General features: G+C 42.9%; 1 protein-coding gene across 2 annotated transcripts in view; it reads right to left on the bottom strand.

The window, feature by feature from the left end:
* The window catches only part of arhgap36 (Rho GTPase activating protein 36), a 97448-nt gene that overhangs the window by 13551 nt on the left and 69429 nt on the right, over positions 1-14468 (bottom strand). For both annotated transcript variants that reach the window (XM_080452007.1, XM_080452008.1), the window contains exons 3-4: positions 8841-8909; positions 351-607 (exon numbers count right to left, since the gene is read on the bottom strand). In XM_080452007.1, the coding sequence (XP_080308133.1) occupies positions 351-607; positions 8841-8909 (326 nt within the window). The remainder of the gene's footprint in view (positions 1-350; positions 608-8840; positions 8910-14468) is intronic.

The following is a 14468-nucleotide window of genomic DNA, read 5'->3' as shown; positions in this document are numbered from 1 at the left end:
ACAAGCAACCAGCGTCATCTCGTTTTGCACGAACGATAGCTCGTGAGCGACTTTCAGTGCATTTTTGAGTATCATGAGACTCCACGATGAGCAGTAGTAGAGAAAAAACTAACTTTGCATCGGTTATAATAGACGATTTTCACTCTTACACGGGCTCCCATTATGCCACGGAGGGGGTCGCCAGACTGTACGACAGGGGACTCTCTGGAATAACTCAACGTCCCTTTCAATGATGGTGAGTGATTAGCGACACATCAAAGATAACACTTAAAATGGGGGGATCTCTCCTTTAAGTAAAAAAAAATTAGCACTTTTTCCACCACTGCAAATAAAATGGCATCTCATCTCACCCTCCTGTGCACGCGGGCGGTGTTGTCCAGGAAGGTGGGCGACTGCGGCTTGTTCGGGGGCTCCCTGCCGTCGGTCGCGGACGGGGACTTGTTCCCGTTGAAGAGCTGCCGCTTCTCGGCGCGGAAGTGCAGGACGCTGGCCTCCAGGTCCAGGCAGTCCCGCCGGCTCTCCTTCAGGGCGTCCTGCCGCTGCTTGAAGGCCCGGTCGTTGGCGATGACCTGGGACAGAGGGATGCCGAACGCCTTGGGCGCCGACTCTGACGGGGGAAGAAGGGGGGATGGAAGAGAGAGAGAAGAGAGTGAAACAGATTGTTTTTTTCATTGGTTTTATGTACTAACTGCAACACAATTGTGTGTAATGAATAAGTAAGTAGTGTGCGTAATGTGCGATACAGTATGACTTCAAATCAGAATCACAATTATTTCAAATGTTTGCCTCGATTCCTTTTTTTTAATTAAGTAGAGGTGAACTGTGGGTATATTGAGCTTATAGGGACTGAGTTCATTTCAAAGGGAATACACTCGTTAATTTGTCCTCCAGACCTGCTTGATCCAAGTCAGGGATGCGAGTCAACGGTCCAAATCACGGCCGTCATCCCCATGTTTCCAGGGTCCAATGTTCCCAGGGTTTCATGTTTATGGGTTAGAGTTTAGCTGAAGGTTAGGTTTGGGGTTGAACAAGTGGTTAAGAAGGCACAGCATCACCTCTACCATCTCTCTCTCTCTCTCTCTCTCGCATCAGTGGATGTGAACTTCCCTCCATCCAAGACATACTGGCCCTCATTTATCAACGCGGTGCAGCCCAAATAATGGGCGTAGAGCGAGATCACCGCACCTTTCGGCATTTATCAATATATCCTGACGTGGGCTTCATCCTACCGTACACTGAGATCTCACGTCTGGTCGAGACCAGTTGTTGACGTTGGCTGCGCCCGTTTATTCCATTCTAGACCTGCGGAGCAGCATTGTCTGACTGTCTGACAGGCATCTGGACACATAATCCACTCCTAAATGTATATCTACACACTAATAATTAATCCCTGTGAAAATATAACATTTTATAAAGTAATTTAAACAAACTGCTTTAACAGTCATTCAGTTGCATTGGCTATTTTAAAATAGCAGATCTGCAAGCTCAAAAACGGGTCGCATCGCGACGCGTTGTGAGCTTGTAGATCTGCTATTTTCAAAATATACAAGCGCTTTTGCGTCGGGACTCGGGAGTCCCGCGGTCGGGACTGCCGACGATCTTTTCATGGACAGTGAGGTGTACAAACTTACAGTAACTTGTCCTATGTTATGGAGTTATGTCATAGAGAGTTACGAAGTCTACAACCTGGCTGGGTTAAGGATATAAACCCGACGCTCCAATCTCTTATTAACGTGGCGGAATCACTGCCGCGGAATGACTGCCGCCCGTCCGAGTCTCACGGGGAATATCCTACATGACTGCTTGTGCACTGCTCGGTATGGGTTAAATAAATTAATATACAAACGTATTCCATTCATGGCGATGTGATTGGTATCATAATATGTCATTCATGTAGGCTACAAGCCTAAGTGACAAAGATTGTACCGCTACGGATTACATGAAAGACACAGTTGGGCGTGTGTGTGTGTGTGTGTGTGTGTGTGTGTGTGAGTGAGAGAGAGAGAGAGAGAGAGAGAGAGGTGAGGCGTGTGCGTGTGCGTGTGTGTGTGACTTGACAGGCAGCGAGGCGAGGCGATCGGGGGAAACTCTTTCTTATTGGCTTTTGATGTCTTTGGTCGTATTCTGATTCTTCTTCATGTCGTAAAATCGGGGCGTTTTGAGAATATTTAAGGGCGTGTTATTTAAATGACGCTCGTTTTCAGACGTGAGATTTATCAAAGCTCCGACCTGATGTACGCCAGGATTGGCTGTGTAGGATCCGTTGATAAATGTGACTTTGACGTTGGTGTACGCCGAATATATGGAAAAATATAAGCCGGTTTATACGCTGCGTTGATAAATGAGGGCCACTGTATATGACAGAAGTTGGGACAGCAGATGCTGCCACATGGCAAGTGGCTCCACAGTCAAGGCAACTGCATGGCAGTATAAGGCTGCTAAATAGCTACTTCCCCCAGACAGTCAGGTGTATGTATAAATGATCAGACCAGGGAAAAACTAAACATACACCGGAAACATGAACCCAAAGACCCCACCCGGAACCCCCGCAACGGCCTGTCTGCGGTCAGAGGCATTCTGGAGTGTTATACACAAAGCCTTGCACACAGCACCTTCAGGCACCATAAGATCATTACCAGTATTGCGGCAACTAGAGTCTGAATACCCAGAACAAAGCAATACTCTTTACTCTTACAGTAAGTACCTGTAGATTCAACAATAAAGAAACCCTTGAACCTTGAACTTGAACTTTGGGTTAGAACTTTGGGTTAGTAGAGTTGGGGTTAGGGCTACGGAACACAGACACGCTTCATACAGTGAATCAACTACTTTATTTTATCTTTATGTCCCAGACATGGGTAATGTACGACTGTATGATACCGTGCAACCTAGTCAAACCTATTTGTTTACTCTGAACAGGCCTGGTGTTCACTCTGCTTCACTGTTGACAACAAAGCCTGATGCCTCTCCTAAGCCTCTTACAATAATTAGGGTGAAATTTAAAGACAAAACCTGAACTCAACTCTGTCTAGTCGTTAATTGTCTAATAATGGTTTTAGCGTTTGGCATCGTGGCCTGGGGGGGGGGGGACTGCTAGAAATATTTGCTTAAAAAATATGTATGTTCAAAGATTTTCACACATTTTCATGTTTTAAAAAAAGATTGCAGATCTGCTATTTTTGAATAGCCAAAGTATAAAAGAATGGTTTAAGTGGTTACACAGATGTGTTCCCGGGTCAATATACAGCCATTATAAAAGGGTTTGCTGTGCATGGATGCTTGTCACAGAGCCACAGTAGGTAATGGGTGTTGAGACGTGTCAGGTTCAGCCGTGTCTATAACTACACATGGATACACACCAGGTCAGGTGAAGGTCAGACCGCCACGGTAGACTAGAGCCTGACTTTCAACCTTTTTTTCATATCAAGGTCCATTATTTCTTCGGCATTTGAGCCACGGAACCATCGTTTGATGAGATTTAGCCTCTTTAGACCCAAGACTTGTCGTTGGATAAAGATTTAGTCAAAGTAAGAATTCTTTATTTCTTCTACATTCTTTAATTGTGTAGACTTCTTGTAAATGAAGTAAAGCAGGTTTAACAATACTTTAACTCTTGAAAGCGTAAAATGAAACCGAACGGACCCGTAAGGGTATCATTTTACCCTCTCAAGAGTTAAAGCTCTATACGGGGTCCATTTGGTTACCAACTCTCCATCATTTAGCTGGGGACCACCTGGAAACTCCTCAAGGACCACTGGTTGAGAACCACTGCTCAAGCCGAAAGCCCAGTGAGGACTAAGGAGCCTGAAATAACTCTCAGACTGTCTGTCTGTCTGTCTGTCTGTCTGTCTGTCTGTCTGTCTGTCTGTCTGTCTGTCTGTCTGTCTGTCTGTCTGTCTGTCTGTCTGTCTGTCTGTCTGTCTGTCTGTCTGTCTGTCTGTCTGTCTGTCTGTCTGTCTGTCAGTCAGTCAGTCAGTCAGTGTCTCTCTCTCTTTCTGTGAGTGTGTGTCTGTATGTGTCTGTCTCTCTCTGTTTTGTAATTTGTATCTATTTAGAGCACAAATATTGTTTGACTATAAATATGTCACATTGGAGGATTTGGATGCATTTCAAAACGTGTGGAATTATGAAGGCAATTTATTTTTGCCTTGTACTGTAATCTAATCTTAGATTATCATTATGACAATGATCTAGTGCAAATGTAGGATCATTTTCCATATTTTTTAATTTATTTTCATGAATAAATGATTGTTTAAAAACTAACTTCCCCTGGGCTCTCTCTCTCTGTCATTATTCAGCCGTTACACACCTATATGGTCTGATATCTTGAGCTATGCCGCCCCACTAAAGTGGTTAAGTGTGTCTGTTGTTTTTATAAATATTGAACCAATGAAAAGTACTGGAGCTTGTGACTAAATAACAACTACATTGGATCCATTGTAACATTTCCTGAAAAGTAACATTTAGGACCACGGTTTCCACCCGACAGCAACATGTACAGTATGTGGATATGTTCAATACAGTCCTGTATTGGACCTTTAACAACAACACTCCCACACCTTCGACCTCACGTCATTTAATTTGTCTTGTACAGTAGCTGCATTTTCAGCCCGAATGCATCAACAGCTAGATGTGATCAACTAGCTTGTGTTACGCATTAGTCTTTTCTGGCGTAAGAAGGCCTTGTAACCACCAACCAACAATTCCATGCTACCGTTTCCTTGCAACAAGGGACACATTGAATGTTTTGGACACATTCTCTGGCTTGAAATCCCGCCGGCAAACTCACAGAGAATGTGTTTACTAGTTTGGGATTTAGTAGCAGGCCTTGGCAGATTGGATCTGTGCGGTACTGAATTAAGGAATCAAAGAGTGTTGCCCCCGAGTAGCCTTTTGTTTTGCTTGTCCAATGTGGGACACCTCAATACATACAGTACTGTAGCTTTCTCACCATTTGTTTACAACTCAGAAACGGATCAAAACTCAAAAGACCCAAAAACTACATTTCCCATGAAGGCGGCTGTGATTTCAGACCCGGAAGTGTAGTTCTTAAGACTTTTAAGGCAGAATTAATTCCATTTTCGCCAGAAACAGGCTCTATCAAATATGAATGAATATCATAAACGATGCAGAGCCACCCCCCTGACAGTTCTTACAGTATATGACGTGATCTAAGATTTCCCTGGGATATCAACACAAAACAATAAAGCCACGACCCAGGGGGACAGCGCCCTCTAGCGGCAGTGACGTCAGACTTCGGTGCTCTATGGCCACAGACAAAGCTGAAGTAGTATTAAAAGGCAGAAGTGAACACAACTCAGTTTGTGTCTTTGGTTTGCTGCCTTATTGTTCAGACGTTTTATGAGTTTCCTTTCTGGAGTTTACCGGCCCTGAAGGAATTGTCTGTTATTAAAAGCTTAAAAGGCCGACAGCAATATATTTAGGCATTGTGTAGTTTTAGCTACTGCTGTTAACTCAATTACCACCCCCGCAGCTAAGAGTGAATATAGGTCCTTTGAGACGTTGCTGTTTGGTGAACTTTATGATGCTATGTATGTCTAAAACCAAACAACACTGTCTCCCACGTAAACTTGTGATTGAGGAAGGAAATGATGTCACCACTTCGGTACCATGCCGTCATTTCAAGTGAAGACTATCTTTAACCCTATTTCAAAACCAGTGAAATTACAATATCTACAAAGCGTGTAGATAAGCTATTTTCACATGTTCGAATATGAATACATTTGAATATACATAAAAATATATGTTTTAATGTCTTGCAAATGTGTCCCGGCGTGCTTCAGACAGAGTCTTCTCGCCGGGGCTTATGATTTTTTTTCATCTAAAATGTGCTAAAGCCAAGCTAGCAATCCGGTAATATCAGGCCACATTTCACTTAAATGTCAGAGCCTAAATCGACACGTAAATATGACATAAATGGATTCATGTGTAACAGAAATAAAAAATCTGTCCAGGTCCTCCGAGAGTTCGCTGAGAGTTAGCTAAAACGGCTAATAGTAAACTAATAATGTTTGGAATGTTTTGGAAACATCTTGCAATGTTTTGAAAAGGTTTTGGACATGTAATGGCATGCCCAAAATGCAGTAGCAGGTTGAAAGTGCTTTTAAAGTGGCATCACTTTAGTTTTTTCTTTAGAAAAAAAGCTATAATACCAAGGAAGATTAAAGCCAATCAAGGAAGTGTATACCTCCTCCACTTGTTAGCACTCATTAAAGCATTCCTGTATGGCAACAGTGTCCTTATCAAGACCATTAGAATCTCTGCAAGACTTCCCCCCATTCAAATGCATTTCCAAGCATACCGTAACCTGTTTGCTAATGGAGAGATTATCTTAAAAGTCCTTTCATAAGCACGTCCAGGAAAAACACTCCCCCCTTGTCACTACAGTCGCCTATAGCACAAATCCCTTATAATGCTTTTTCCACATTGTTTTTTAAAGTGTATTTCCAAGTAACTCAAGAAATGAGCTGTTTACCGTTAATCCTGCATCACGCCAGCCACTGGAAGGCTATACTGCTCCTTCCTGTGAGACATGGAGGCTTATCGTCGCTGTCAAGCGGAAACCTTGTATGTCCATTTACTTTTCTTTGAAAAAATAGCAGATCTACAAGCTCACAACGTGTCGCATCGCGACGCGTTGTGAGCTTGTAGATCGGCTATTTTTGCTACTTTTGTGTGACATGGTAGTACAACGAAGTAGAACATTCATTTACGAAATAAATACACAAAGTTTATAATAGATACAAGGTTTCTGCCCGACAGCAACATCGCTGTATGTACTGTAATACTACTGTATTTATATTAAGCCAAACAACTGACTGACGGCTGGATACCACAGAAGTTATTTTAGAAACAACACAGTGTCTTCCCGGAAAATATATTTTTTAGAATGATGTCATTTTATTCAAAAATAGAAGGAGGGTAACTTGAGGTAATATCTGTCTGTCCTTTACGTTAAGGTTATCATGTTTCTGGCCTTGTATTTGGTACCACTTGTTATAACTCACAGTCGAATAACTCACAAATGTCTTTGGGGATTTGGAGGTGGGGGGACGACGACATATAGACGCTATTCTCTAAGCCGTCGTTGTGGCCAGGAATGCAAATAAAAGTGCATTCCTTTGATAGCTCACTCCAACTCACTCGCAGGTCTCCTTTAACATTTAACGTAAGATGTTTAAAATTAAGGTTACAGTATTTACAACCTATATAGTATATTTTGTCTCTCCATTCAGCTGTATTTCAAAAACGTCAAGTCATGTGTAGTTTTCCATTATGCCTTCATAATGACAAAAGCATTATGAAGGCACATGAGGGCTTTGCGGCCTGAACATCTAGTTTAAAGTGGTCTACTTATAATGGGCATGTTACGTTTGTGATGCCCACCCTGGTCTCCATATACTGTATTATGGGCATGTGAGTTTGTGACCGCCCACCTACGGTACACCGTCCATCCACCCATTAGGCAATTTTAATGTAATGTTTTAATGAAAGACTAAAGTATAGGCCCTATAAAATAACAAGAGTGTCCTCCGGGACACAGGAAGGACCCAGCGCAACCCGCTCTCAATCGCTTAGACTTTGAGCTTGTTTTTCTGTAAAGTCGCTTGTAAATATTGCGAGTTGCGTTTTTTTTATGTTTCTAAAGTGTAGTTGCTTATATGGGCTTTATGTTGTTTAACCCAGTGGTTCTCAAAATGTTTCATGTTTATTTGTTCGCGGACCCCCATCTGAAATTGTTGTCTGCCAGGGACCCCACCAAATAAGATTTGTGCGTTTAAAATGTTTCAAACACATTTAACTTTTTTTTCTTTTTTTTCTTTTTGGGGGTCCTTGACTTGGAAATGTTTGAGAAACAATAGCCTAGTTGCTTCTGTTAGGCTTTCATAGACCCACTTGTTTCTCTTGCTAAATCTGGAAACACTGCCCCCCCCTCTGCGAGCACAAAAAATCCACCCCAGATCTTCCAGAAATGATGCAGCTCTCTCTCTCTCTCTCTGCAGAGCAGAGATACATGTATTATCAGTCCAAGTGCAGATGTCTCCCACATTGTTGTTACTGACTCATAGGGGAAATAACAGAAGCACTAAATAAATACGCCCACTAAAAAAAAGCGTATCTCAAGCACATGAACCCTAGCATCCCTATTCTGGGAATGTCAAGGTTGAAAATAAGTGAACGTTTGGCAGAAAATAGAAGATCTACAAGCTCATGAGTTGGATCGGGCTGTTGATACATTTATATTGTATTGTATTATGGTGTTATTTATTTTTATGCTATGTTGATGAATTGAATATAGGACCTCAATGGAAAACAAGTCCACTGGACCTTTTTTGTGTGATCCTTTTGGAATAAAGTGGTTCTGTTTAATAAAATATTCGATCAATCAATATAATAGATGTTGATGATTATTACTATTATTATTTGATACTATTCCTATAAGTTTCAAATAATTGCAGTGGAGTAAAAGCACAATATTTGCCTCTGAGATGTAGTGGAGTAGATGTAAAGGTATTGGAAATTGGAAATACTCAAGTAAAGTACAAATACCTAAAACTTTTACTTACTGTAAGTACAGTACTTGAGTACATGTACTTAAGTTACTTTTCAACACTGTTGGCAGCCTGCTAGTGATCCGTACTTGGTCATTTCAATCTTGACCTCGCTGTGTGTGTGTGTGTGTGTGTGTGTGTGTGTGTGTGTGTGTGTGTGTGTGTGTGTGTGTGTGTGTGTGTGTGTGTGTGTGTGTGTGTGTGTGTGTGTGTGTGTGTGTGCGCACGTGTGTGTGTGTGTGTGTGTGTGTGTGTGTTATAACTCACCTCTCTCCTTCTTTTCCTTGGAAAAGGAGTCAAACTTTCTGCGTATAGATTTTCTCTGTTTATGTGTTTCTGCAAAGAAAGAGCAGAATAATTAATTCCTTTGCACCACACACACACACACACACACACACACACACACACACACACACACACACACACACACACACTAGACATAGTAGCGCCTACTTGACATGAGGTACTAATAGTGGGTCCTGCTACTTTAACTTTGCGGATTTATCCAACGTTTGTAAATGCTGCTGGCCAGTGGCCACCCAAAAAATCTTTGCTCTGAACCCACAGCCGATAAAGAGACATAATACTGTAGCAAGACACACGGAAAACGTTTCCAGAAGACGCTGTGACCTTGTCATCTCTGTCTGTAGAATGAGATGGTGACTGCTGACGTCAATGTAGCTGCACAACATACTGTACAGTATGATGATACCGCTGCTGAAAACTTTATTTATATAAATATGAGGTAACACTACGTTTAACCATGATTCACGGGTCAAAACGCACACAGACACACACACACACACACACACACAGGAAGGAACCAAACATCAAAGTTTCTGACACCCTTTTAACTCTAAATTAATTTCTCTCTCTCTCTCTCCCCCCCTCCCCCTCCCTCTCTCTCTCTCTCTCTCTCTCTCTCTCTCTCTCTCTCTCTCTCTCTCTCTCTCTCTCTCACACACACACACACAGTACGCACACAGGGAACCAAATAGTAAACAACAAAGTTCCTGTCACACCTTTAACCTCAAATTAACTTATACAATTGACCCACTCTATCTCACACACACACACACACACACACACACACAGGCGCACACACACACACAGGCGCACAGTCTTCCTTTCTCTTTCATCTTATAACGGTCCTTATTATTTGTGTTTATGTCTGTGCCGTTCAGAGAGCAGTACCGGAATAGCTCAGACTAACATAAAGCCTTTGTTTGTTTGAATAACCCTGCACTTAATGACTGCACCGCCACACAGCCACAGGACACTGTGCGCGTGTGCGTACTTGTGTGCGTGCCTGTGTGTGTGTGTGTGTGTGTGTGTGCGCGTGTGCGTGTGCGTGTGCGTGTGCGTGTGTGTAAGTGTGTGTTTCTAATTAATTGTATGTTTGTGCGTGCTAGCAGGCAGTTGTGTAACCTGGGACAAGAGGCACTATTCCATACAAAAGCGAGCGGACACGTGTATCTGTGATACACTTGCGTGCATACACTGCTTGCACATGCGTAGTCCATAGAGTTAAAAATAATAGAGAGGGCACCGGATATCCCCTCCCATCCACTTGCATTGATTTGCTCATCCAGCGCATGGGCCGAAATCACCCCTTCTTCCGAGTTGGGAAATGTGCTGGGCGAGGCCTATTTGGGGGCTTCTGTGACACGTTTTGCGTGACCTCCATGCGCAACCCTGTGCGCAAGCTCGTGAGTCGAGCCCATTGGTCGAAACCGTTTTAGCTCGTTCGTGACAGTGGCCCCAGGCCGTTTTAAGCTACAGTACCTATGAATGGCCAGCATGTACAATGCGCTTCAATGCAATCTCTGGGTTCTGCATGGGGCTTGGCGTGGTCATGTTTTAGAAGTTAAAGGAGTACCGGTAGTTCACCCAAAACATGACTTTTCTATCGAAGTAAGTAGTTGTAAGTGCATATAGTGTAGTGAGTGAGTGAGTGAGTGAGTGAGTGAGATATACAATCGCCACGCTGCGAGCTTGTACAGCTGCTGTTTTTAGCAGCTAGATCTTACATCTGCTAGCATGCAGCTTACATCTGCTAGATTTAGAAGGCATTTGTAGAATCGGCCTCAGGTCTTAATGCGTTAACAATATAAAAACTAAGAAAACACTCACACAAAAATAAATAGAACTACAGTAGATTTGGGGGATATTTTTTTATTTTTTTTAAACGAATAAAAACAAAAATGAGGCTTCACAAAAAGCAATGACCATGTACTTCACTATGTACACATCCACTCTGCTTAACTCCTGTGTATGTTAGGGGTTAGGCAAAGATGGCGCTTTAGAGTCGGCTAATCCGAGGTCAGCTCTCTCTCTCCGGTCTTAGAGGAGGAATGTTTGCCGCTCGCTTCCCAGATTTGCCTGATATCCGGAACGCTTGGAACACCAAGGGGAATGCTGGGAATTCTGCCCTCTCCCCGGAGAGAGGAGGAGATTGGGGAATCTAATGTGAAATTCAAAGTTCAAATGGAATGGAGCGAGAGAGAGAGCGAGAGAGAGAGAGAGAGAGAGAGAGAGAGAGAGAGAGAGAGAGAGAGAGAGAGAGAGAGAGAGAGAGAGCGATGGAGAGATGGAGAAAGGGAGGGAAAAGGAGGCAGGGAGGGAGTCTGGAGGGTGGTTGAGAATGGAGGAGCAAAGATACAGTAGGGAGAGATGGAGAGGAAGTGAGGGAGGACACAAGAGAGAGAGAGTGCACTGGGTCACTGAGTAGTTTTGTGTGTGTGTGTGTGTGTGTGTGTGTGTGTGTGTGTGTGTGTGTGTGTGTGTGTGTGTGTGTGTGTGTGTGTGTGTGTGCGCGCGCGCGTCCGTGTGTTGTCAAACTCCCATGGCTACAGGAAATTAAAGTTTATTTCCAAGGAACGTGACCCTGCACATCACACACTCCCCCTGGAGCACTAACGTCTGACCCCAGCTTAGATGTTTGTGAGTGTATCTGTGTACATAATGTACATAATGTATACAGTATATCTGTCTGTTTATTGTATGTACACTCATTACACGGTCTTAAATCTTATCCCCATGAACGGTTAGCGTCCCTAATCCGGGTGGCGGACATTCTCTACGAGCGCATCGCAGCGTGACGCGTTGTGAGCCTGTCTGTGAAGACATTGGTCCCTCTGCATTGGTGTAGAGGGACAAAAGGAGCTGGTCCAATATCAGTGGTGTAAAGTAACTAAGGACATGTACTTAAGTACAATTTTGAGGTATTTGTACTTTACTCGAGTATTTCCAATTTCCAATACTTTTACTTCTACTCCACTACATCTCAGAGGCAAATATTGTACTTTTACTACACTACAATTATATGTAAACTTTAGTTAGTAGTTACTTTGTAGATTTTTATTATTACAAAACATACATTAAACACTTCAGCCCTATATACATTTCGGCCATTAGAAAATAGCCGATCTACAAGCTCACAATGCGTCGCGATGCGCCCCCCATACAAGATTTGTGTTGTTAAAATATTTCAAAAAACATTCGACATTTCTTACATTTTTTTAAGATCTCTAGGCTCCGATATACGAGGGTTATAGTGGTTAAACCAGCGGTTCTCAAACTTTTTCAAGTCAAGGACCGCCAAATTGGTATATATTTGGCCGTGGACCCCCATCTGAAAATGTTTTGTGCCAGGGGCCCCCAGAAGAGAAGATTTATGTAATTTTCCATTTAAGACAATTCAAAATCTTTATTTTCTCTATTTTCAGAAATCTTCTAAAATAGCAGATCTACACGCTCGCAGCGCAGCACGAAGTGACGCGCTGCAAGCTTGTAGATTTTGAATATAGCCAACATATAAATGGATGAAGTGGTTGAAAATTATTGTGACGCTATATTACCTACTTTTGCTGAGGACCCCCTGGAACCCCCCCCCCAAGGACCCCTGGGGGTCCCCAGACCCCACTTTGACAACAACTATATATATATTTATAGTATATATTGTGTTTCTCTACAATCCATGAGAAACAGCCCCTGCACACCTGCATTCCCTGACTCCCCATTCAAACCTTTTCATTGAAACATTGGATTAGTGGATCAGACGTTATGATGGGAATGGCCAACGGGACAGACTAACCACATGATTAATAAAAGCAGGACCGTACGGACATGGAATTATAGATGGAATTACAATGAGACTGAATGAGAGAGAGAGAGAGAGAGAGAGAGAGAGAGAGAGAGAGAGAGAGAGAGAGAGAGAGAGAGAGGAGGGAACGAAATATAAATAAATAAAGATGGTTCAAGGTCTTTATCGTTATTACATCTTGTGGACACGTACTGTACAAGGAAAGAAAAAAGAAAGAAAGAAAGAAAGAAAAACAAACTATTAACCCATTAAAACCGGGAAAGCATCTGTGTCAATTTTGATTTTAGCTATATATATATATATATATATATATATATATATATATATAGCAACAGCGTGTCACTTCGTGCCACACTGAGAGCTTGTACTTCTGCTCTTTTTGCTAGTGTTGGAAAAATGTTGGATCATTTAGCTTTTTTGTACCAGCAAGCTCGAAGAGCGGCTGGTCTGGAGACAGAGCACTAGTCAACATATTCCAATATCAGCCAATGGGGAGACATCCCATACTATGAACGACGGTCTCGTCCTCCCATGCTATGGTATCGCAACAGTGTTGCCAGATTCTGCGAGAGAAATAAGCAGCCAGGTCTATGAAAACAAGCCGCGCATACACGACACACACACACACACACACACACACACACACACACACACACACACACACACACACACACACACACACACACACACACACACACACACACACACACACACACACACACACACACACACACACACACACACACACACACACACACACAGAGAGAGAAAAAAGATTGGATCGAGGCAAAACAAAGCGTGCAGCTAGCTGGTATACATGGCGTGTCATGTCTTGTTTTTACACAAATCTTCACTTCTGGGGGGTCCCTGGCACAAAACGTTTTTTCCAGATGCGGGGGGTCCGCAGCCAAATACATATCATTTTGGGGGATCCTTGGCAGGAAAAAGTTTGAACGGTTTATAACCGATTTAGAAGACATTTGGTAGAATCGGCCTCAGGTCTTATTAATGGGTTAAGAGCAATAGACAAAATAAGTGAAAGAGAAGGTCAGGAGCAGAGACAGAGAAAGATAGAATGACAGACAGATAGACAGAGACAGACAGAGAGAGAGAGAGAGAGGAACAGCAGGAGGAGAAGGAGGTGAAAGCAGCATGAACATGAACCTCCAGACACACCAAATAAGAGCAAAACGTGACTCACCACAACTGACACATTTCACCAAGAATTCACCCATGCCATGCCAGGAGCGCACACACGCGCACACACACACACACACACACACACACACACACACACACACACACACACACACACACACACACACACACACACACACACACACACACACACACACACACACACACACACACACACACACACACACACACACACACACACACACACACACAGCGTGCGCCTAATGAAAACAAGCTTAAGAGTTTCTCTGTGAGGATTCCTGCTGGGTCACAGCTATAGACAACATAACCTCCTAGAGAGAGGAATGGACAGAGAGAGAGAGAGAGAGAGAGAGAGAGAGAGAGAGAGAGAGAGAGTAACTACCTTTAAATGCATTTGAAAAACTGCTGCTACCTCTGTACTATTGCAAGTACACTTGAAAGTTGTTGGTATTTGCCTCTTGAAATATTGTTTCTTTTTTTGCTTTGGCAGGGGGTGTATTGGTGATTTTTTTCCCGGCCGAACAGTATTTTAATGACATCCCTCGCATGCGCGCGCATTTTATTTGACCTTAAAGCTGTTAACATGTTTGTATAGGAAATGTTTTTTAGCT

This window comes from Gymnoscopelus braueri (genome assembly GCF_963280865.1).
Source record: "Gymnoscopelus braueri genome assembly, chromosome: 15".
Classification (NCBI taxonomy): domain Eukaryota; kingdom Metazoa; phylum Chordata; class Actinopteri; order Myctophiformes; family Myctophidae; genus Gymnoscopelus; species Gymnoscopelus braueri.
The sequence above is the reverse complement of the archived record's forward strand: the minus strand, read 5'-3'. Positions and strand labels throughout refer to the sequence as shown.